Consider the following 22,470-nt stretch of genomic DNA (forward strand, 5'->3'; position numbering starts at 1 on the left):
CCAGCTTTGTCAGTTTTTAGTAATTTTCATACCCTTCCTATTTACTTATTAGGGGCCCATTTACTTATTAGGGATATATTCGACATTTAATTGTAGTTTATGCATTCAAAGTTGTGCCTGTCTTCGCATTTAGGTTTTTAGGATGTTCTTATCACAATGGTATAGGCTGTTCATTGGAAATCAAGCTACTTATTGCTGCACATTTGAAAATGGACTGTTTTAAGTGTATTGTTATCTAGTGTTTGCAATCTCATTTATCTGGACTGTCAACTTATGATTGCTTTTTTGCCTACAGAAAGACAAAAAGACAAAAATTCTCCAGATGTCTTCTAGTAATATCGAAGTTTTTATCCCAATGTCACAAGGAAACACCAATGGCTTCCCCTCGACAACTTCCAACGATCTGAAGGCATTTGCTGAAGGAGCGGTGTTAAGTTTTCATAACATCTGCTATCGAGTAAAAGTGAAGAATGGCTTTCTACCTGGTCGAAAACCAGTTCAGAAAGAAATACTGTCGAATATCAAGTATGTACATGAACTTTTAAAAATATAGCTTTTCAATTTACCTACAGTGAACCTCACAGGTTTTGCCTATTTCTAAGAAAGTGGCTATGAACATTTTTGTACAAGTCTTTACACAGATATGCAGACGCATGCTTTCATTTGTTTTGGCTAAACTAGGAGTGAAATAATTCGGTCACATATTAAGTATATGTTTAACTCTCAAAGTAACTGCCAGGCTTTTAAAAAAATGTATCACATGTGGCTGGGTGTGGTGGTTCACACCTGTAATCCTAGCACTTTAGGAGGCCGAGGTGGGCAGATCCCAAGGTCAGGAGATCGAGACCATCCTGGCCAACATGGTGAAACCCTGTCTCTACTAAAAATACAAAAAAATAGCTGGGTGTGGTGGCGCATGCCTGTGATCCCAGCTACTCAGGAGGCTGAGGCAGGAGAATCACTTGAACGGGGAGTTGGAGGTTGTAGTGAGCCAGGATTGTGCCCCTGTACTCCAGCCTGGCCAGAGAGCAAGATTCTGTCTAAACAAAAAAGTACCACATGTAATCAACTTTTGTTTGAGAAACTAAGTCAATGTGTTATTTAATTTTTCCTGGGTGAGACTCGAGATTTGGTGGAAGAGGCCTGGCTGTATATGCTTTTTGATCATGGGCATATAGTTGTAATCTCTGAGCTTTCATTTCTAATCTGTGAAATGTTCCCTTATGTTCTAAAGGCAAAGAGGCTGAAATGACAGTATAATGTGAAAGTACTTTATTTTTCAAATAGACTTGTTTTAAATGGGTGGTCCATTTTTAGTAGTTTATAATCTCTAACAATTTTATTTAATGTTTCCCTCTAATATACAAACTGGCAGAAAATATTTAAATATAAGACAACTACAGTTTAGCTTAAGTTATGCAGTTGAAGTTCAAAGTGAGGAGAATTTAGGATCCAAATCAATGCATTTAATTCCCTAAAGCACCTAGTAACTATAACTTTCATTCTTTTCATCCAGCATTGAATTTATCATGGGGTGGTGAAGTAGGTGGTAGAGCAAGGAGGGAAGTGAGCATTTCTATAGAAGCTACTCCCTTCCAGATGTCTCTGTTACTTCACAGATGTTAGCCATTAGGGTTATTACTGTTTTTCTGAGTTCTAGAGAATTGACTCCAATTCCTCACCTCTGTGGTGTGGGGAGTGAATTTGGGTTTGCTCAGATAGCATGGCCTATATGTTTTGTTTGTGCATTTAATGGGGGAAATAATTACTCCTGGACAAGGCAAATGGAGGAGTGGTTATAGACGAGCCCTTTGGCCAGGTGTTGCTACAAACCTTTATGGAATCAGATGTTCTTATGTGTTCTTGACGTTTTGTACAGGACTGTGGTCTTTTCTGTTCATAGCAGTCAATCCTTTTGGAGGACTAGGAAATGACAAGGTCGGGAGAAAATTTTGGGGCCAAGTGGGAGAGAAACATGGGGATCTGAGACTTGTCTGGGCTGATGCCAGGAGCTGGGCAGGATGAGAACTTTCTGTACGCAGCAACACCTGCTGTCATGCCTACCTTCTTTTTGCGTTCTTGTACAGGTTAAGAAAACCTGAGTAAAAGAATAAAGGTGATGCAAAGCTTTTATCTTTTACTGCGTGCCAGGATAAATTAAACTGTTTTCAAAAGCTGACATCTCTTTGTAAAGTAATAATCAAGCAAATGTTGGTTACATCAGGTTTTTTTGCAGAGAGAGGTAGAAGGTAACAAATGACTTGAATTTGTGCAGGTTGGATATATTGAAAATGCAGGCTGGTCATGGTGGCTCATGCTCTTACCTCTTTGGGGAGGCCAAGGCAGGAGGATTGCCTCAACCCAGGACTTTGACACAGGCGTGGGCAAGATAGAGAGATGTTGTCTCTACTAAAAATAAAAAAAATTAGCCAGGTGTGGTGGTATGCCCCTGTAGTCCCAGCTACTCAGGATGCTGAGGCAGGAGTGTGGCTTGAATCTGGGAGATTGAGGCTGAAGTGGGCTGTATATAATTGTCCCACTGTACAAATGGGTGGCAAAGTGAGATCCTGTCTCAAAAGAAAAACAAAAATGTACTTTCTGAGGGTACATTTATCTTGCTTATCTTATCTTTTAAAGTTAGTAGATTAGTAACTTGATGCACCAGAAGTCTCATCTGCTCAAGGCTTCACACATTTTTTTTTTTTTTTAATGGTCAAATGGCATGCATTATAGCAATAGATGAGTTCATCCTTACTGTGTGAATAGAACTGTGTTACTTACTAGGCTTATAAAAATGCAATTAGGTCTTACAATTCTTTCATGTTTTAGTTGAAAGGACATCAAGGGTTGGTGTTTTTGCTTACTCACATTTCCTGTTTAAGTATCCCTGAGAAAGATCATACCTTTTTTGGCTGCAGTATTTCCAGTCTTTCTCCTATCTGCTGGCTCCAACTCTCAATACAGTTTCTGGGGGTAGGGGAAGGGCTGCTGTCACTTATCTTACTTTTGATTTGTGTTTGATAGCACCATCACCATTCAAATAGGTAAATTAACTGCATTCCAAAAACGCTGATGACATTTTGTAATTTCACTTCTAGACATTTTGTAATTTTACTTCTAGAACTAAGTCACTATAACCTGTGTGGGCAAGAAGATAAAATAAAATCTGACCATGAGAATTCAAAAAGTTGTGATTCTTCTGCCTTAGGAAAATCCTTCTCTTATGCTTAGTTTGTCAGAATACCCAGCATTTGAGCTTTCCCTCATCAACACTGAAGATGTTATGAAAAAAATTATTCATTCCCATAGATATGTGGATGTCCTGTTATCTTCAGAGAAATTCATTATACTCTTGGAAAATGTTTAATAACATTTTAAATGGTTTCAAATTTATGTATTTATGTATTATGTATTTATTTATTTTGAGACAGAGTCTCGCTCCTTCGCCAGGCACCAGGCTGGAGTGCAGTGGCACGATCTTGGCTGACTGCAATCTCCGCCTCCTGGGTTCAAGCAATTCTCCTGCCTCAACCTCCCAAGCAGCTGGGACTATAGGCTGGTGCCACCACGCCCAGCTAATTTTTGTATTTTAGTAGAGATGGGTTTTCACCATGTTGGCCAGGATGGTCTCCATCTCTTGACCTTGTGATCCGCCTGCCTCAGCCTCCCAAAGTGCTGGGATTACAGGCAGGAGGGTGTGAGAGCAGGAGTCATCCCATGGGAGATCTGTGTCGTTGCTTCTAGGCTTTCTCAGTGGAGTGAGACCTAGAGAATATATGTTATACGTATATGTTTACACACAAGTGCATACACATACATGTATAACTTTTTTAAAAAACTACCTCCTGTGTGTAAGCACATACAGATCTGGCTAAAGCAGGTGGGAGAGGAGCTGGAGGAGCAGTGGGTGACCATTCCCGTAGCACCCTGGGAATTTCCATCTCTATCTTTCTATAGCTGTCTTTATATATGGATTAAAACCTATGACTTCTCATTAACGTCCCCAATTCCAATCTAAACCCTCAAGATTCTGTCTATATTTCCATGTTTGTAAAATCTCAAAAAGTGAAAAATCTAGCTCTAATTGACAAGAGAGGGTGGCGAGATTGTTTATATTATAGAATACGAAAATCGGCCACTACCTTAAGAATGTACCTTCAGGATGTACTTGCTGATTTTCATATTCCATAATATAAACAATCTCCCCACCCTCCAGCTATCTCCTCTCAACTTTTTAAAAAGTGAAAACATTTTTGTCTTTTTAGAAGTAAATTCCCATTTATAACAATGCAGAAATTTATTTATGCAACAAAGTTTGAATGCCTGCTAGTGCAGGACATTGTGTGAGATGCTAGAGACACAGATAAATCCGCTGTTCAGAGAAGCCTTAAAGCCTAATGGGAGATTCAGAACACACTTTCACTGTGATAAAAAGATTAGAAGACTCAGTAGGAGCCCAGACCCTAAATTGGAGTCAAGACCAAGGGATTGATTATTATCCACTAGAATGTGATATAAGTGACAGGAAATTTGGGGGTGAATTTGATTCCCTGTGTTCCAGGTTTATTGTTCAGTGGTCTATAACCACTGTGCTGTATGTCATGGGCAGGAGTGTATGAGAGCTGACTGTGGCACGCTGTTCATGTTGACAGATTTTACTGTGTAGTGAAGGACACCAACCTGCATGCAAATGCTGTAAAGTAGTAAATAAGGGTGGGAAATACAGTTTCAGGGATGATAAAAGGGTGGAGGATGGAGTGGGCAGGTCAGTGAAATATAGACCATAGACTAGAACAGGAGTCAGCAGGCTCTTTTCATAAAGGACCCAGATAGTATTAATAAATATTTTCAGCTTTATGGGGCCACGCATCTGTGTTGCAGCTACTCAATTCTGGTGTAGCATGAAAGCAGCTCTAGGTAATATGTAAGCGAATGAGCACAGCCCTGTTCCAACAACCCTTTGTATAAGAAAAATGCTGGTCCCTGAACTAGAATGTAAACTCCTCAAGTCCTTGGACTTTGTTTTTTGTTTGTTTTGTTCTCAACCCTCCCATGCCCTAGAAGAATATCTTGCATGTACATAGTAAACACTTGATCATTGTGTCAAGTGGATGGAGTTGGAATTAGCCACTGCTCCCAGTGGAAACTCTTGGCATTTATGACTGGATACTGTTGTTTTCTGTAATGTCACAGTGTCATGCCAAAGTAGTAAGCCAAGTTCTTTGTCTTAGAACATTCATGTTGAGGTTTTGGTTAATCATTCAGGATCTCTGGGTCTTTCTTTGAGTAGGTATTTTAGAAACCTGGAAAGCTTTTCTGACAATGAAGCCTTAGTGAGTAACAAGTCTATGCTAATTTTAGAGGCAGTTATTAGGAAGCTATTTATAAAGAATATGCATCAAGAGCTATACATAAATGCACCTTGAAAATTTGCTCAATCATTAGTGTGTTGTTTTACAAATTAGAGGGGAAAGGCCACCAAAAGAATAAGAGATTTTTCTGTTATATCTTGCTCTTGGTTTACCTAATTCCCATTGTCTTTGTCCAGTGTTTTGGTGAGAGATACCCCAGTTAAAAGAGCAAAGTGCAAGCTACATTTCACCCTGCAACCTGCCAGCCATTGTACAATTGTGACAGTTCAAGGACAACAGGCAGTAAATGTTCAGGGCGTCTTGGGTTTAAGCACTGTGGTGCAGTTGCTTATCACTCATAATTGTATAGGATCATAGGGCTGGCCTCTGTGCTAATCATTATTTGTGAATGAAATAGTCTTTGACTTTGACCTTCCATCTGGAGTAGATATTACTTTCTCTGTAGAATACATTGTAACCTACTTGCCAATTCTAAGGAGAGACTGGGCATAGACACTGGTATTTTGAAAGGACCAAGCCAGGCCGCACCCTGAATTCTCCTTTCTTTTTTTTTTTTTTTTTTTGATATGGTGTCTCGCTCTGTTGCCCAGGCTGGAGTGCAGTGGCCTGATCTTGGCTCACTGTAACTTCCACTTCCTGGGTTCAAGTGATTCTCCTGCCTCAGCCTCCCAAGTAGCTGGGATTACAGGCACCTCCACCACGCCTGGCAAGTTTTTGTATTTTTTGTAGAGATGGGGTTTCGCCATCTTGGCCAGGCTAGTCTAGGAACTCCTGACCTCAAGTGATTCCCCCACCTCAACCTCCCGAAGTGCTGGGATTACAAGCATGAGCCACCGTGCCTAACCAAATTCTCCTTTCTCTAGTTCCTTCTACTTATCATTCTACTTGCTATCTTTAGGATAAAATCAAACTATTTGCTGTCTTCTTGGGTCTCAGCACAGTCAACACTGCCATACATTTTCCCACCATTCTACTCTATCTGAATATCCACTACCCTCAGACACCCATTTTGTTTGAAACATGCTTTCTGTCTGTACCATGTCTTCATATTCTTAAAGGGTGCCCTTACAAAAGTGATGCCTCCTGCTTCTAAACTTGGAATTTTCCAGTGTATTTTTCTGACTCTTAAAAAGGAAGAAAATGATATATCTTGAGGGTATATCTTTTACTTTTCTAAATGGATTAGGACCTTTTATTTCCTTTGGGTAATTTTTTCTTTTTATCCTGAAGTGATTTTTCCTAGCCTCTGGATTTCTACTTAAATGTTTCTTGGGCTAATTAGATTTAGCAGTGAGAATACGTCTATCTGTATTCCACAAATCAGTGACTTATTAACATGTAGAATTTGACTAGGTAGCAAATGAGACCACTTGAAGATACAGTACTGATCATCAAGCAGTACTCAGAACACGGCATATATTTCACACTGTGTTAAGAGCAGTAAGAGATGCTTCACAAGAATCTGTTAGTTATTTCAAGGAATGTTGAATGTTATTTTCCAGAAAATATAAAAGGGTTAGAGAATAAGTGGAAAGAATTTATGCCATTTTTCTTGTAAGACTTGACCAGTGATTAACATCCGTTGTCTATTACACATCAAATCAACAATCTTTTTTTTTTAAAGTAGAGACAGTATCTCCCTATGTTGCCCAGGCTGGTCTCGAACTCCTGGCCTCAGGCAGTCCTTCTGCTTTGGTCTCCCAAAGTGCTGGGATTATAGGCCTGAGCCAGTATGCCTGGCCTGTTTTTTTGTTTTCTTTAAGAGCTGGTTTGTGCTTGTTTTCTGTTTGTAATTTCATAAGCCTTCATTGAGTATATTCAATGCAGACCCTAAATTAATAGAACCTGATTTAAAGTGGAATAGTAAATCAGTCTGTTTTTGTGTTTACAGTGGAATCATGAAACCTGGCCTCAATGCCATCCTGGGACCCACAGGTGGAGGCAAATCTTCGTGAGTATAAGAGAGTATAAGTAAGCTTTATTTCTGTGCACTTTGAATGTGCTTTTAAAAGCCACTGTTTTGTGTGAGCGGGTATCTATTGAGCATTTGCTGTGCATATCAGGTCTGGTTCTAGGTGCTGTGGATAACTGTATTTGTGTGGTTCTGTCCCAAGGATCAGTAGTCTTATTAGGTTAGCTTTACTAATAGGTCTTTATAAAGTGATTGACATGCAGCAGTTGACCATGTTATCAGCTAATGAGGAGGAAAAAGAATGGGAGAATATTGAAAGTAGGGAAAGGGAGCAGAAGTTGTAAGTAAAGGCATGAGTCTTAGATAAAAGAGCACATTGCCTGTGTTGCTACCTCCAAGGTCAGACAACTGGAAGGTCTCTTTGGGAGATCTGTGCTTGATCAGCCAATGGTGTCTTGCTTTATGTTTTGGGGCTTTATTGTAATGTTTGATGGAAAGGGAAAGATGAGAATTTAAAAAAATATAATTCTAGTTAAACCACAGAATTTCTTGACCAGTTAATTTTTTTTCTATTTTTATTTGAGATGAGTCTTGCTCTATAGCCAGGCTGGAGTGCAGTGGCATGATCTCAGTTCACTGCAACCTCTGACTTCCTGGTTCGAGCGATTCTCCTGCCTCAGTCTCCCAAGTAGCTGGGATTACAGGCACGTGCCACCACACTGAGCTAATTTTTTGTATTTTTAGTAGAGACGGGGTTTCACCATGTTGGCCAGGATGGTCTCCATCTCCTGACCTCAGGCGATCCCACCGCCTTGGCCTCCCAAAAGTGCTGGGATTACAAGTGTGAGCCATTGTGCCTGGCCAACCAGTTAATTTTCTAACTAAAGCAGAATTTGGATTCAAAGTAGCCATGAGATATATCCCTGTGTTGGAGGGAAAAACCCCCACAATGTGTATGATATATCCCTGTGCTGGAGAGAAAAAACTCCACAACATATATATTCTCTTATAGATTATTAGACCCACAACATGTATGTCCTCTTACAGGTTATTAGATGTCTTAGCTGCAAGGAAAGATCCAAGTGGATTATCTGGAGATGTTCTGATAAATGGAGCGCTGAGACCTGCCAATTTCAAATGTAATTCAGGTTACGTGGTACAAGTAAGTATTAGTGGGTTTGCATTTTTTTGTTTCCTCAGTTTCTATGTGGGTAAGAGCTTTGGCTGATAGTTCAGTGTGCTTCCGATAGATTATGTGACATGATCATTGAACTGACTTTTTTTTACAGCAGCTTTTGTTAGTTTCCCATAGACACTTATGTGAAAAGGCAGGGAGAATCTGGAATATGGCCCTTGTAAGGACAATGATACCAATTCTAGTTTTTGTATCATTTCTAAAAGATACTGCTGTTATCCTTTTTTGCCTTTCCTTCACCTTTTTTTCCCCTAGCTTAGAAAGATATCTTGGCAAATCCTTGTATGAAACAGTCTGGAAATGTCTGCTGGTAATTAATATAATTACTTGCATTCTATTTGGGTGTACAGATAAGGGGTAAAATGATTATATCAGGCTTTGTAGACTTCTATGTAGTTACAGCCATTTGTAGAATTGCAGGTCCATCATTAACTAGAACTTTACCTTTGTTATGTTATTTTTGTGGATTAAGTTACATATGCTAAACAGTCATGGTCTTAGAAAAGACTCATTATGTCTCATCAAAATGCTATTTGCCTTAAGGATGATGTTGTGATGGGCACTCTGACGGTGAGAGAAAATTTACAGTTCTCAGCAGCTCTTCGGCTTCCAACAACTATGTCGAATCGTGAAAAAAACGAACGGATTAACAGAGTCATTCAAGAGTTAGGTCTGGATAAAGTGGCAGATTCCAAGGTAATGTGGAAAAAACTGAAAGCATCATGACCAGCATAAATAGGACCTCACCTGTGTGGATAAAATGACTCTGATTTAGAAGTTCCTTATAATGTGCATGGTCAAAAGTTGTTGCTTCCCATAACAGTATGAAAAGCGGCTTGTTACGTAATATGAATGTGGAAATTAACCTGGAAAAAAAAATCTCCACAGTGGTTGAATTCTCCACCTGAAGAGAGGCAATGTGGTGTTGTATGAGAAAGTATTCATCACCTGGCCTTTCCTTATGCTCCTCCCCTACTCATGGTTTAAGTCACATCCCATTTTGTATCCGCACTGACTTTTTTTCTTCCTCTTTTTCTCTGTCTTTTAGCTACTCTTCCTCCAAGGGACTTCATTCCATTGCTTTTGAGGTATATTTGTGGGATTGATAAGTGATGAGAGTCCAAGGATTCTTGCTCTCTATCAGCAGTCCCCAACTTTTTTGGCATCAGGGACCAGTTTAGTGGAAGACAGTTTCTCCATGGACCAGGGTAGGGGATGGTTTTGGGATAATTCAAGTGCCTTACATTTATTGTACACTTTATTTCTATTATTATTTCACTGTACTATATAATGAAATAATTATATAACTCATTATAATATGTAATCAGTGGGAGCCCCCTGAGCTTGTTTTCCTCCAACTAGATGACGCCATTTGCAGGTGATGGGAAACCAGTGACATATTATCAGGCATTAGATTCTCATAAGGAGCATATAACCTAGATTGCCCTGGCCAGAACTTCCAATATGTTGAATAGGAGCGGTGAGAGGGGGCGTCCTTGTCTTGTGCCAGTTTTCAAAGGGAATGCTTCCAGCTTTTGCCCATTCAGTGTGATATTGGCTGTTGGTTTGTTGTAAATAGCTCTTATTATTTTGAGATTTGTTCCATCAATACTTAGTTTATTGAGAGTTTTTACCATGAAAAGGTGTTGAATTTTATCGAAGGCCTTTTCTGTATCTATTGAGATAATCATGTGGTTTTTGTCTTTGGTTCTGTTTATGTGGTGGATTATGTTTTTTGGTTTGCATATGTTGAACCAGCCTTGCATCCCAGGGATGAAGCCGACTTGATGGTGGTGGATAAGCTTTTTGATGTGCTCCTGGATTCTATTTGCCAGTATTTTATTGAAGATTTTTGTATCGATACCCATCAGGGATATTGGCCTGAAATTTTCTTTTTTTGTTATGTCTCTATCAGGTTTTGGTATCAGGATGATGCTGGCTTTATACAATGAGTTAGGGAGGCATCCCTCTTTTTTTTCTGTTGTTTGGAATAGTTTCAGAAGGAATGGTACCAGGTCCTTTTTCTACCTCTGGTAAAATTTGGCTGTGAATCCATCTGGTCCTGAGCTTTTTTTGGTTGGTAGGCTATTAATTACTGCCTTCACTTCAGAACTTGTTATTGGCCTATTCAGGGATTTGACTTCTTCTTGGTTTAGTCTTGGGAGGATGTATATGTCCAGGAATTTATCCATTTCTTCTATATGTTCTAGTTTATTTGTGTAGAGGTGTACATATTAACAAAATCAATAGACCACTATCTCTGATGACCAGTGTTCTCTGATGGTAGTTTGTATTTCTGTGTAGATCAGTGATATCCCCTTTATCATTTTATATTGTGTCTATTTGATTATTCTCTCTTTTCTTATTTATTAGTCTAGTTAGTAGTCTATCGATTTTGTTAATCTTTTCAAGAAACCAGCTCCTGGATTCACTGATTTTTTTTTTGAAGGGTTTTTTGTGTCTCCGTCACCTTCAGTTCTGCTCTGATCTTAGTTATTTCTTGTATTCTGCTAGCTTTCGAATTTGTTTACTCTTGCTTCTCTAGTTCTTTTAATTGTGATGTTAGGGTATCAATTTTAAATCCTTCCCGCTTTCTTCTGTAGGCATGTAGTACTATAAATTTCCCTCTAGACACTGCTTTAGCTGTGTCCCAGATATTCTGGTACATTGTATCTTTGTTCTCATTGGTTTCAAAGAACTTATTTATTTCAGTCTTAATTTCATTATTTACCAGGTAGTCATTCAGGAGCAGGTTGTTCAGTTTCCATGTAGTTGTGTGGTTTTGAAGTGAGTTTCTTGATCCTGAATTCTAATTTGATTATACTGTGGTCTGAGAGACTGTTTGTTATGATTATCATAATTTTGCATTTGTTGATAAGTGTTTTACTTCCAATTTTGTGGTCAACTTAAAAATAAGTGTGATGTGCTGAGAAGAATGTATATTCTGTTGATTTGGGGTGGAGAGTTCTGTATATTAGATCCACTTGGTCCAGAGCTGAGTTCAAGTCCTGAATATATTTGTTAATTTTCTGTCTCTTTGATCTGTCTAATATTGACAGTGGGGAATTAAAGTGTCCCACTATTATTACGTGGGAGTCTAGGTCTCCTTGTAGGTCTCTAAGAACTTGTTTTATGGATCTGGGTGCTCCTGTATTATTGGGTGCATATATATTTAGGATAGTTAGTTCTTCTTGTTGCATTTATCTTTTTACCATTATGTAATGCCCTTCTTTGTGTTTTTTGATCTTTGTTGGCTTAAAGTCTGCTTTATCAGAGACTAGGATTGAAACTCCTGTTTTTTTTCTTTCCTTTTGCTTGGTAAATATTCCTCTATCCCTTTATTTTGACCCTATGTGTGTCTTTGCATGTGAGATGGGTCTCCTGTATACAGCATACCTATGGGTCTTGACTATCCAATCTGCCAACCTGTGTCTTTTAATTGGGGCATTTAGCCCATTTACATTTAAGGTTAATATTGTTATGTGTGAATTTTATCCTGTCATTGTTGCTAGCTGGTTATTTTGACCATTAGTTGATGCAGTTTCTTCATAGTGTTGATGGTCTTTATAATTTGGTATGTTTTTGCAGTGGCTGGTACTGATTTTTCCTTTTTATATTTAGTGCGTCTGTCAGGAGCTCTTGTAAGGCAGGCCTGGTGGTGACAAAATCTCTCAGCATTTGCTTGTCTGTAAAGGATTTTATTTCTTCTTTGCTTATGAAACTTAGTTTGGCTGGATATGAAATTCTGGGTTGAAATTTTTTTTCCTTCAGAAAGTTGAATATTGGCCCCCACTCTCTTCTGACTTGTAGGGTTTCTATAGAGACCATTGTTAGTCTGATAGGTTTTCCTTTGTGAGTAACCTGACTTTCCTCTCTGGCTGCCCTTAACATTTTTTCCTTCATTTCAACCTTGGCTAATATGATGATTATATGTCTTGGGGTTGCTCTTCTCAAGAAGTATCTTTGTGGTATTATCTGTATTTCATGAATTTGAATGTTGACCTGTCTTGCTAGGTTGGGGGAATTCTCCTGGATAATATCCTGAAGAGTGTTTTCTGACTTCGTTCCATTCTCCTCATCACTTTCAGGTACACCCATCAAATGTAGCTTTAGTCTTTTCACATAGTCCCATATTTCTTGGAGGCTTTGTTTGTTTCTTTTCATTCTTTTTTTTTTTTTTTTTTTTTTTTAGAGAAAGAAAGAAAGAGAAAGAATAAAAAAAAAGAATGAAGGAAAGGAAGAAAAAGAAAGAGGAAGAGGGAGAGAGAACAGGGGTGTTGCTTTATTGCCCGGGCTAGAGTGCAGTCTAAAAATGGGTATGCCTGTAATTGTGTTTAATAATAAAGACATAAAAAAAATGAGGGAAGAAAATAATTAACAAGCAGCCAACCAATATTTCACTTAAACCTGTAAATAGGTGTGATGTACTACTGATAAGAGTGTATATTTTGTGTATTTAAGTGGAGAGTTCTATAAATGTTAATTAAGTCTACTTGTTCCAGATCTGAGTTCAAGTCCTGAATATTGATGTTAACTTTCTGTCTCATTGATGTCTAATATTGATGTTGAAGTCTCCCACTTTTATTGTGTGGGAGTCCAAGTATCCTTATAAGTCTTATATATCTGGGTATTCCTGTATTGGGTGCGTATATATTTAGGATCTTTAGCTCTTCTTGTTACATTGATCCTTTTATCATTATGTAATGTCCTTCTTTGATTCTTTTGATCTTTGTTGCTTTAATGTGTATTTTATCAGCAAAAATTGCAACTCCTGCTTTCTATTTATTTATTTTTACTCTCCATTTGGTTGGTAAATTTTTCTCCATCCCTTTGTTTTGAGTCTTTGTATATCCTTGCATGTGAGATGGATCTGGATGTAGCATACCAATGGGTCTTGGCTTTTTTTGCCTGTCTGTGTCTTTGGATTGGGGGATTTAGTCGATTTAAATTTTGAATTAATGACAATATATGTGAGTTTGACACTGTCATTTAATGTTGGCTGGTTGTTTTGCCCTTTAGTTGATGCAATTTCTTAATTATATTGATGTTCTTTATTTTTTGGTATTTTTTAGAAAGGCTGATACTGGTTGTTCCTTTCTATTTGTAGTTGGTTCTTTCAGAAGCTCTTGTAAAGCAGGCCTGGTGGTGATGAAATCTCTGAATGCTTGCTTGTTCACAAAAGATTTTATTTTTCCTTCGCTTATGAAGCTTAGTTTGGCTGGATGTAAAATTCTGGGTTGAAAGTTCTTTTCTTTAAGGATGTTGAATATTGGCCCCCACTCTCTTCTGTCTTGTAGGGTTTCTGCTGAGAGATCTGCTGTGAGTCTGATAGGTTTCCCTTTATGGGTAACCTGACCTTTCTTTCTGGCTGCCCTTAGTATTTTCTCTTTCGTTTCAACCCTGGTGAATCTGGCGATTATGTGCCTTGAGGTTGGTCTTCTTGAGGAATATCTTTGTGGTGTTCTCTGTATTACCTGGAGTTGAATATTGTCCTGCCTTGCTAGGTTGGGAAAGTTTTCCTGAATAATATCCTGAAGCGTATTTTCCAGCTTGGATTGATTCTCTTCATGACATTCAGGTACACCTATCAAACGTAGATTAGGTCTTTTCACATAGTCCCATATTTCTTGGAGACTTTGCTCGTTCTTTTTTATTCTTTTTTCTCTAATCTTGTCTTTTTGTTTTATTTCATTAAGTTGGTCTTCGACCTCTGATATCTTTTCTTCTGCTTGATCAATTCAGCTGTTAAAACGTGCATAGTTCGCGAAGTTCTCGTGTTGTGTTTTTCAGCTCCATTAATTCATTTATGTTCCTCTCTAAGTTGTGTGTTATTGTTAACATTTCGTCAAACCTTTTTTCAAAGTTCTTAGTTTCTTTGCATTGGGTTAGAACAAGTTCTTTTAATTCCCAGAAGTTTCTTATCATCCACTTTTTAAAGCCTGCTTCTGCTAATGGAACACAGTCTTTCTCCATCAGGCCTTGTTCTGTTGCTGATGAGGAACTGTGATCCCCTGTAGAGGGAGAGGCGTTCTGAGTTTGGGTATTCTCAGCCTTTTTAGGCTGGTTTCTTCCCTTTGTTATAAATTTATCCATCTGTGGTCTTTATAATTACCGTCTTTATAGTTGGATTTCTGAACGGACGTCCAACTTGTTGATTCCCGGCACTAAAATCTGAGCAACCCACTGTGTGGGCCAAAACAGTGGCTTTAAGATTGATGGTGCTTTTCTGACTCTGCACCGAGAACCTCCGCACGAAGGCAGCAGCAAAACCGCCTCACCGGCCTCAAGAGCCGCGCTGGCAAGAAGTGGGGCTCCTCCGCTGGGAATCTCCTGGTGCGTGAGCAACAAAAATTGATCTGAAAGTGTGGCGTCCTCTCTTTCTCTGCGCTTTCAGTGGGAGCTACAGTCCCGAGCTGCTAGTGCTCAGCCATCTTGGATCTCCCTCCATTTCTCTCTCCAATTCCATTCTTTTTTTTCTAATCTTCTCTTCATGCATTATTTCATTAAGTTGATCTTCAATCTCTGATATTCTTTCTTTTGCTTGATCAGTTTCGCTATTGATACTTATGTATGCTTCACAATGTTCTTGTGCTGTGTGTTTTACCTCCATTAGGTTATTTATGTTCTTCTCTAAACTGGTTATTCTAGTTAGCAATTACTCTAACCGATTTTCAATGTTCTTAGCTTCCTTGCATTGGGTTGGAACATGCTTATTTAGTTCAGAGGAGTTTGTTATTACCCACCTTCTGAAGCCTACTTCTGTCAGTTTGTCAAACTCATTCTCATTCCAGTTTTGTTCCCTTGCTGGGGAGGAGTTGTGATCCTTTGGAGGAGGAGTAGAGAAGTTCTGGTTTTTGGAATTTGCAGCCTTTTAATGCTGGTTATTCCTCATCTTTGTGGATTTGTCTACCTTTGGTCTTTGATGTTTGTGACCTTCGGATGAGGTTTCTGTCTGTGGACGTCTTTTTTGTTGATGTTGATGCTATTCTTTTCTTGTTACTTCTCCTTGTAATAGGCCCCTCTGCTGCAGGTCTGTGTTTGTTGGAGGTCCACTCCAGACCCTGTTTGCCTGGGTATCACCAGCAGAGGCTGCAGAACAGCAAAGATTGCTGCCTGTTTCTTCCTCTGGAAGCTTTGTCCCAGATGGGTACCCACCAGATGCTAGCCAGAGTTCTCCTGTATGAGGTGTCTGTAGACCCCTCCAGGGAGGTGTCTCCCCGTCAGGAGGCATGGTGGCCAGGGATCCACTTGAGGAGGCAGTCTGTCCCCTATCAGAGCTTGAGTATTGTGGTGGGAGATCCACTGCTCTCTTCAGAGCCAGCAGGCAGGAACGTTCAAATCTGCTGAAGCTGTGTTCCCAGGCACCCCTTCCCCCAAATGCTTTGTCCCAGAGAGAAGGGAGTTTTATCTGTAAGCTCCTGATTGGGGCTGCTGCCTTTCTTTCAGAGACGCCTTGCCCAGAGAGGAGGAATCTAGAGAGGCAGTATGGCTATAGCAGCTTTGCTGAACTGTGGTGGGCTCTGCCCAGCTCGAACTTCCTGGTGGCTTTACACAGTGAGGAAAAAACTGCCTACTCAAGCCTCAGTCGTGGTGGACACCCCTTTCCCCACCAAGCTTGAACGTTCCAGGTCAACTTCAGACTGTTGTGCTGGCAGAGACAATTTCAAGCCAGTGGATCTTAGCTTGTTGGGCTCCGTGGGAATGGGATTCTCTGAGCTAGGCTAGATCACTTTGTTCCCTGGCTTCAGCCACCTTTCCAAGGGAGTGAGCAGTTCTGTCTCACTGATGTTCCAGGTACCACTGGGGTATGAAAAATACTGCCACAGCTAGCTCAGTGTCTGTCCAAACAGCCGCCCAGTTTTATGCTTGAAACCCAGGGCCCTGGTAGTGTAGGCACCCGAGGGAATCTCCTGGTCTGTGGGTTGTGAAGACCATGGGGAAAGCATAGTATCTGAGCCAGAATGCATTGTTTGTCATGGCACAGTCTCTCACAGCTTCCCTTGGCTAGAGAAGGGAGTTCCCCCACCCCTTGTGCTTCCCAGGCGAGGCGACGCCCCACCCAAGCAGGTGCTTTATAACAGGCTTAGTTACTGACCACCTCTGACCCAAGCCTAAGTTTACTCATCTGATAAAAGAGAAATCTACTTTTTCTTCCAGGTATCCACTTATTTGCTGTTCAGAGTAAAGGAGCTTAATGAGATAAAGTGTTTCTTACAGGACTGACACATGTTAGTAGCTCACCAAACTATAGTGACTGCTTGTTATCATTGACAATGATAATATTTGTGATTTAGGTTGGAACTCAGTTTATCCGTGGTGTGTCTGGAGGAGAGAGGAAAAGGACTAGTATTGGAATGGAGCTTATTACTGATCCTTCCATCTTGTTCTTGGATGAGCCCACAACTGGCTTAGACGCGAGCACAGCAAATGCTGTCCTTTTGCTCCTGAAAAGGTAAATGCTATGGGAATATTATTCCTTAGTTAATATCTCATCACTACTATATCCCAGGTATTTCTTGGTGCAGGGGATTCAGAAAAGATCAAAACAATTTCTTCCTCTTCTGTTGGAGGCAAAGTCAATTAACAAATGTGAAAAGTGTTATCAAGAAAATGAAAGCAGGTAAGAGTGTAGGGAAGGATGACCATGGTAAGGATGGGGGTGCTGGGCCTATTTTGCCACTGCCTCTTTAGCTTCTTTACTCAACACCAACAAATACACACACACACACACACACACACACACACACACTTTTTCTCTCTTTCTTCTGTATGATACTGAACATGTTGTAGTTTTCAGAGTAGACTTTTTTGTTTCACACTTTGTTCATCTTATTCTTCCACCTTGAGTGCTTTTTTTTTCTTCTTAGCTTACTCCTGTTGGGTCTTTTTAACTCTATTTATATAATCTTCAGACTGGGTTGTGAGTCTCCTATTTGCTTACGAGGAATCCTTAGCTTCTCCTGTTTCATATTGTATTGAAATTGTTGACCTACTAGCCTGATCTGATCTTTGAGGCAGAATGTCCTTGTATACACTGCTGGTGTACAGTAGGTTCTTAGAAAATGTTAAAATTGAAGTGACTCTTCTAGGCCAGGTGTGGTGGCTCATGCCTGTAATCCCAGCACTTTGGGAGGCCAAGATGGGTGGATCACGAGGTCAAGAGATTGAGACCATCCTGACCAACATGGCAAAACTCTGTCTCTACTAAAAATATAAAAATTAGATTGGTGTGGTAGTTCATGCCTATAGTCCCAGCTACTCAGAAGGCTGAGGCAGGAAAATCACTTGAAGCTGGGAGGCGGAGATTGCAGTGAGCCAATATTGCACCACTACACTCCAGCCTGGTGACAGAGCAAGACTCTGTCTCAAAAAAAAAAAAAGAAATTTAAGTGACTCTTCTCATAAAATATTTTGAATAGTAACTGTTTTAAACAGTGATTTTGGCCTTTTTTTCCTTCTACCTGTATATTGTTATTATAATTATTACAAATATTATTACAATTCAAGGTGAGATTTGGTTGGAGATACATATGATTGCACCCCTGGTTCCTCCCAAATCTCATGCCCTGACATTTCAAAACCAATCATGCCTTCTCAACAGTCCCCCAAAGTCTTAACTCATTTCAGCATTAACTCAAAAGTTCACAGTCTAAAGTCTCATCGGAAACAAGGCAAGTTCCTTACACCTTTGAGCCTGTAAAATCAAAAGCAAGTTAATAACTTCCTAGATACAATAGGAGCACAGGCATTGGGTAAATACGCCTGTACCAAATGGGAGAAATTGGCCAGAATGAAGGGGCTACAGGCCCCATGCAAGTCAGAAATCCAAAGGGGCAGTCAAATCTTAAAGCTCTGAAGTTGTCTCCTTTGACTCCATATCTCACATACAAGTCATGCTGATGCAAGAGGTAGGCTCCCAGGGCCTTGGGCAGCTCCAGCCTGTGGCTTTGTGGGGTACAGCCCCTTGCCTGGCTGCTTTCACAAGCTGGCACTAAGTGTCTGTGGCTTTTTCAGGCGCACAGTACAAGCTGTTGGTGGATTCTGGAGTCTGAAGGATGGTGGCCCTCTTCTTACCACTCCACTAGGCAGTGCCCCAGTGGGGACCCTGTGTGGGGGTTCCCACCCCACATTTACTGTCTGCACTGCCCTAGCAGAGATTCTCCCTGAGGGCTCCTCACCTGAAATAGACTTCTGCCTGGAGATCCAGGCATTTCCATACATCCTCTGAAATCTAGGTGAAGGGCAGGCCTAATACCACATGGAAGCTGCCAAGGCTTGGGGCTTGCACTCTGTGAAACAATGGCCTGAACTCTCTGTTGGTCCCCTTTAACCATGGCTGGGGCATTGAGCACCAAGTCCCGAGACTGCACAAAGCAGCAAGGCCCTGGGCCTGGCCCAGGAAACCATTTTTTTCCCCTATACCTCTGGGCCTGTGATGGGAGGGGCTGCTTTGAAGACCTGTGTCATGCTTTGGAGACATTTCCCCCATTGTCTTGGTGATTAACATTTGGCTCCCTATTACTTATGCAAATTTCTGTAGCAGGCTTGAATTTCTCCTCAGAAAATGGGTTTTTCTTTTTTATTGCATCATAAGGCTGCAAGTTTTCTGAAGTTTTTTGCTCTGCTTCATTTTTAAACATAAGTTACAATTTCAAACCATTTCTTTGTGAATGAATAAAACTGAATATTTTTAACAGCACCCAAGTCACATCTTGAATGCTTTGTTGCTTAGAAATTTCTTCTGCCAGATGCCCTAAATCATTTCTCTCAAGTTCTTAGTACCACAAATCTCTAGGGCAGGGGAAAAATGCCACCAGCCTCTTTGCTAAAACATAGCAAGAGTCACCTTTATTCCAGTTCCCAACAAGTGCCTCATCTCCATCTGAGACCACCTCAACCTGGATTTCATTGTCCATATCACTATCAACATTTTGGTTAAAGCCATTCAGTAAGTCTCCAGGAAGTTTCAGACTTTCCCACATATTCCTGTCTTCTTTTGAGCCCTCCAAACTGTTCCAACCTCTGCCTGTTACCCAGTTTCATAGTGGCTTCCAGATTTTTGGGTATCTTGCAGCAGCAGTGCCAATTTACTGTATTAGTCTATTCTCACACTGCTAATAAAGACATACCTGACACTGGGTTATTTATAAGGAAAGAGGTTTCATGGACTCACAGTTCCATGTGGCTGAGGAGACCTCACAATTAAGGCGTAAGGCAAACAAGAAGCAAAGCCATGTTGTACATGGCAGGAGGCAGGAGAGCTTGTTCAGGGGAACTCCCATTTATAAAACTATCAGATTTAGTGAAACTTTTTCACTACCAGCAAATAGTATATGGAACTGCCCCCATGATTCAATTATCTCCACCTGGCCCCACCCTTGACATGTGGGAATTATTACAATTGAAGATGAGATTTGGGTGGGCACACAGCCAAACCATATCAACCTGTAAGTCATAACTCCTGTGGAAAGGTACTTCAGCACTATTTTGGCCATGAAATTAGACCAGAGATTAAATCCCAGCCTTGCCCCTTACTAACTGTGATCCCTAGGCCAGTTGCTTGATCCTTTAAGACATATTTGTAAAATGAGGGTAATAATAATAGTGGAACTGCCTCACAACAGTATTGTGAAAATTGAAATGAAGTTATCCCTAAAGTATTTTTCAAAGACATAGTAAGTACTTAGTAATGTTAATTGCAATATTAGAGCAGAAGAGTTGAAACCAATTTCTAAACAGCCAGAAGACCTAAATGATAAGTCAGAATGGGATAAATGACCATTGTTTTAACATGTAGTCATAACTAGTTTTCAAACTTGAACATGCTTACAGATTATCTGGGTTGCTTCTTAAAAATGTGGATTCCTGGCTGGGTGTGGTGTCTCACTCCTGTAATCCCAGCACTTTGGGAGGCTGAGGCGGGCAGATCCCAAGGTTTCAGGAGGTTGAGACCATCCTGGCAATATGGTGAAACCCCATCTCTATTAAAAATACAAAAAATTAGCTGCGCGTGGTGGCACGTGCCTGTAGTCACAGCTACTTCGGAGGCTGAGGCAGGAGAATTGCTTGAACTCAGGAGGTGCAGGTTGCAGTGAGCCAAGATTGTGCTACTGCACTTCAGCCTGAGCAACAGAGTGAGACTCTGTATCTAAAAAAAAAAAAAATGGATTTCATAGACCCCCTCCCAGAGATTCTAATTCAATGTCTGGGAAGACTGTCGTGGAATCTGCATTATTAATAACCATTCTAGTTGATTCTAGATTGTCAATGCAACATGCTTTGAAAATTCCTATTCTGTTTTAATAAAATGAATTTAGGTTTCCTAACTATAGGTAAATAATATGAGATGAAAAGTTGGTAAGAGAAAGTCAAGTTAAACTTGGAGCAAACAATCTAAAGGCAGGAATATTTTACCAAGAAGTACAAGTTTCAGATATTTAATGACTCATTATTGTCTCACTTTTAACTTAGGATGTCTAAGCAGGGACGAACAATCATCTTCTCCATTCATCAGCCTCGATATTCCATCTTCAAGTTGTTTGATAGCCTCACCTTATTGGCCTCAGGAAGACTTATGTTCCATGGGCCTGCTCAGGAGGCCTTGGGATACTTTGAATCAGCTGGTATGGTTGATGTTTTCATACTGTAAGACCCTCCATTAATAGAATCCTGAAGGAGAGCAAAGGGGGTCTGCAGGAGTGCTGTTGGTCTTTCGGTAGACAATCTATCACTTCAAAATGTACCTGTTCCATCTGGCGCTAGTATTTTTCTTCATTGTGCAGCACCAGCTTGTTATTTAGGTCTCTTTTTTGTCTTATTTGAGTGTGCCTGCAGGTGTGTATCAGTATTTCTACTGGGCCTATGTTCTGCTTCCCCATTATAGTGAGCATTTCTTAAAAGCTCAGTAATTAATATGTTGGCCTTATAGCCAGTTATTCTGTCACTTGTACATTATTTGGAAAGACGTAATATGATTGTCTTCTTGACTGTATAACAGATGAGGCCGTATAATTTTTCTCCTTGCACACGATGTTGGTCTGTCTTGATGAGCACCCATGGAGATGCTGCTTAATTTTATATTTTAAGGCTTTTTTTATTTTGAGACAAGATGTCAGTTTGTCACCTAGCCTGGAGTACACTGGCACAATCTTGGCTCACTGCAGCCTCAATCCTGGGGCTCAAGCCATCCTCCCAATTCAGCCCCCCAAGCACCTGGGACTATAGACACACACCACCATATCCAGCTAATTTTTGTATTTTTTAGAGACAGGGTCTTGCCATGTTGCCCAGGCTGGTTTCAAAGTCCTGAGCTAAAGCAATCTGCCCTGGCCTCCCAAAGTGCTGAGATTGCAGATGTGAGCCACCGTGCCTGGCAGACACTATTTAATTTTCTGGCAAATATAGATTGCAACTTTAGCCCTTGAGTGTGTATGAGGTGGCTTATTGGTCAATAGAGTGGTTAGTCCTAAATCTGACTTACATGGGCCAAAATTTCTAACAATTCTGGGCTGCATGGTTCTTTTTATTTCAAATTGAAATATGTGATTTTTAAAATTTCAGATAGAAATGTGTGATTTTTTTTTTAATGGCTTGTGCAGTCTGCTTCATTTGAGAGATATTTGGATATGATTATAAATGATTCTAAATACAATTTTAGATATTCATTGGCCATGTTTCTGAATTAGTTTTCAATAAAGGGGAAGAACTAAAAGTCAGACTTCAGGTCATGCTGAGTTCAGATGATCTCATCATCTGAAGCTGGTTGGTTCAGGTGTGCTGTGCTGGCCATGTTCTTTTGAGAATACTGCTTGGGGGATTTGTTCTCTGCTTGGAATTATAGCAGCACAGCAGTTAATCTGGACTTCTGAATTAATTAATTAATTAATTAACTATTGAGGTAGGGTCTCACTCTGTCACCCAGACTGAAATGCAGTGATGCTTTCTTTTCTTTCTTTCTTTCTTTCTTTCTTTCTTTCTTTCTTTCTTTCTTT

General features: G+C 40.1%; 1 protein-coding gene across 2 annotated transcripts in view; it reads left to right on the forward strand.

Moving 5' to 3' along the window:
• Positions 1 to 22,470, forward strand: part of ABCG2 (ATP binding cassette subfamily G member 2 (Junior blood group)) — a 123,542-nt gene that overhangs the window by 78,411 nt on the left and 22,661 nt on the right. For both annotated transcript variants that reach the window (XM_032239654.1, XM_032239652.1), the window contains exons 2-7: positions 296 to 525; positions 7,264 to 7,323; positions 8,332 to 8,446; positions 9,023 to 9,175; positions 16,774 to 16,931; positions 20,951 to 21,102. In XM_032239654.1, the coding sequence (XP_032095545.1) occupies positions 323 to 525; positions 7,264 to 7,323; positions 8,332 to 8,446; positions 9,023 to 9,175; positions 16,774 to 16,931; positions 20,951 to 21,102 (841 nt within the window). In that variant the 5' untranslated portion in view covers positions 296 to 322. The remainder of the gene's footprint in view (positions 1 to 295; positions 526 to 7,263; positions 7,324 to 8,331; positions 8,447 to 9,022; positions 9,176 to 16,773; positions 16,932 to 20,950; positions 21,103 to 22,470) is intronic.

This window comes from Sapajus apella, unplaced genomic scaffold (genome assembly GCF_009761245.1).
Source record: "Sapajus apella isolate SASKATOON/1434 unplaced genomic scaffold, GSC_monkey_1.0 scaffold45, whole genome shotgun sequence".
Lineage (NCBI taxonomy): Eukaryota > Metazoa > Chordata > Mammalia > Primates > Cebidae > Sapajus > Sapajus apella.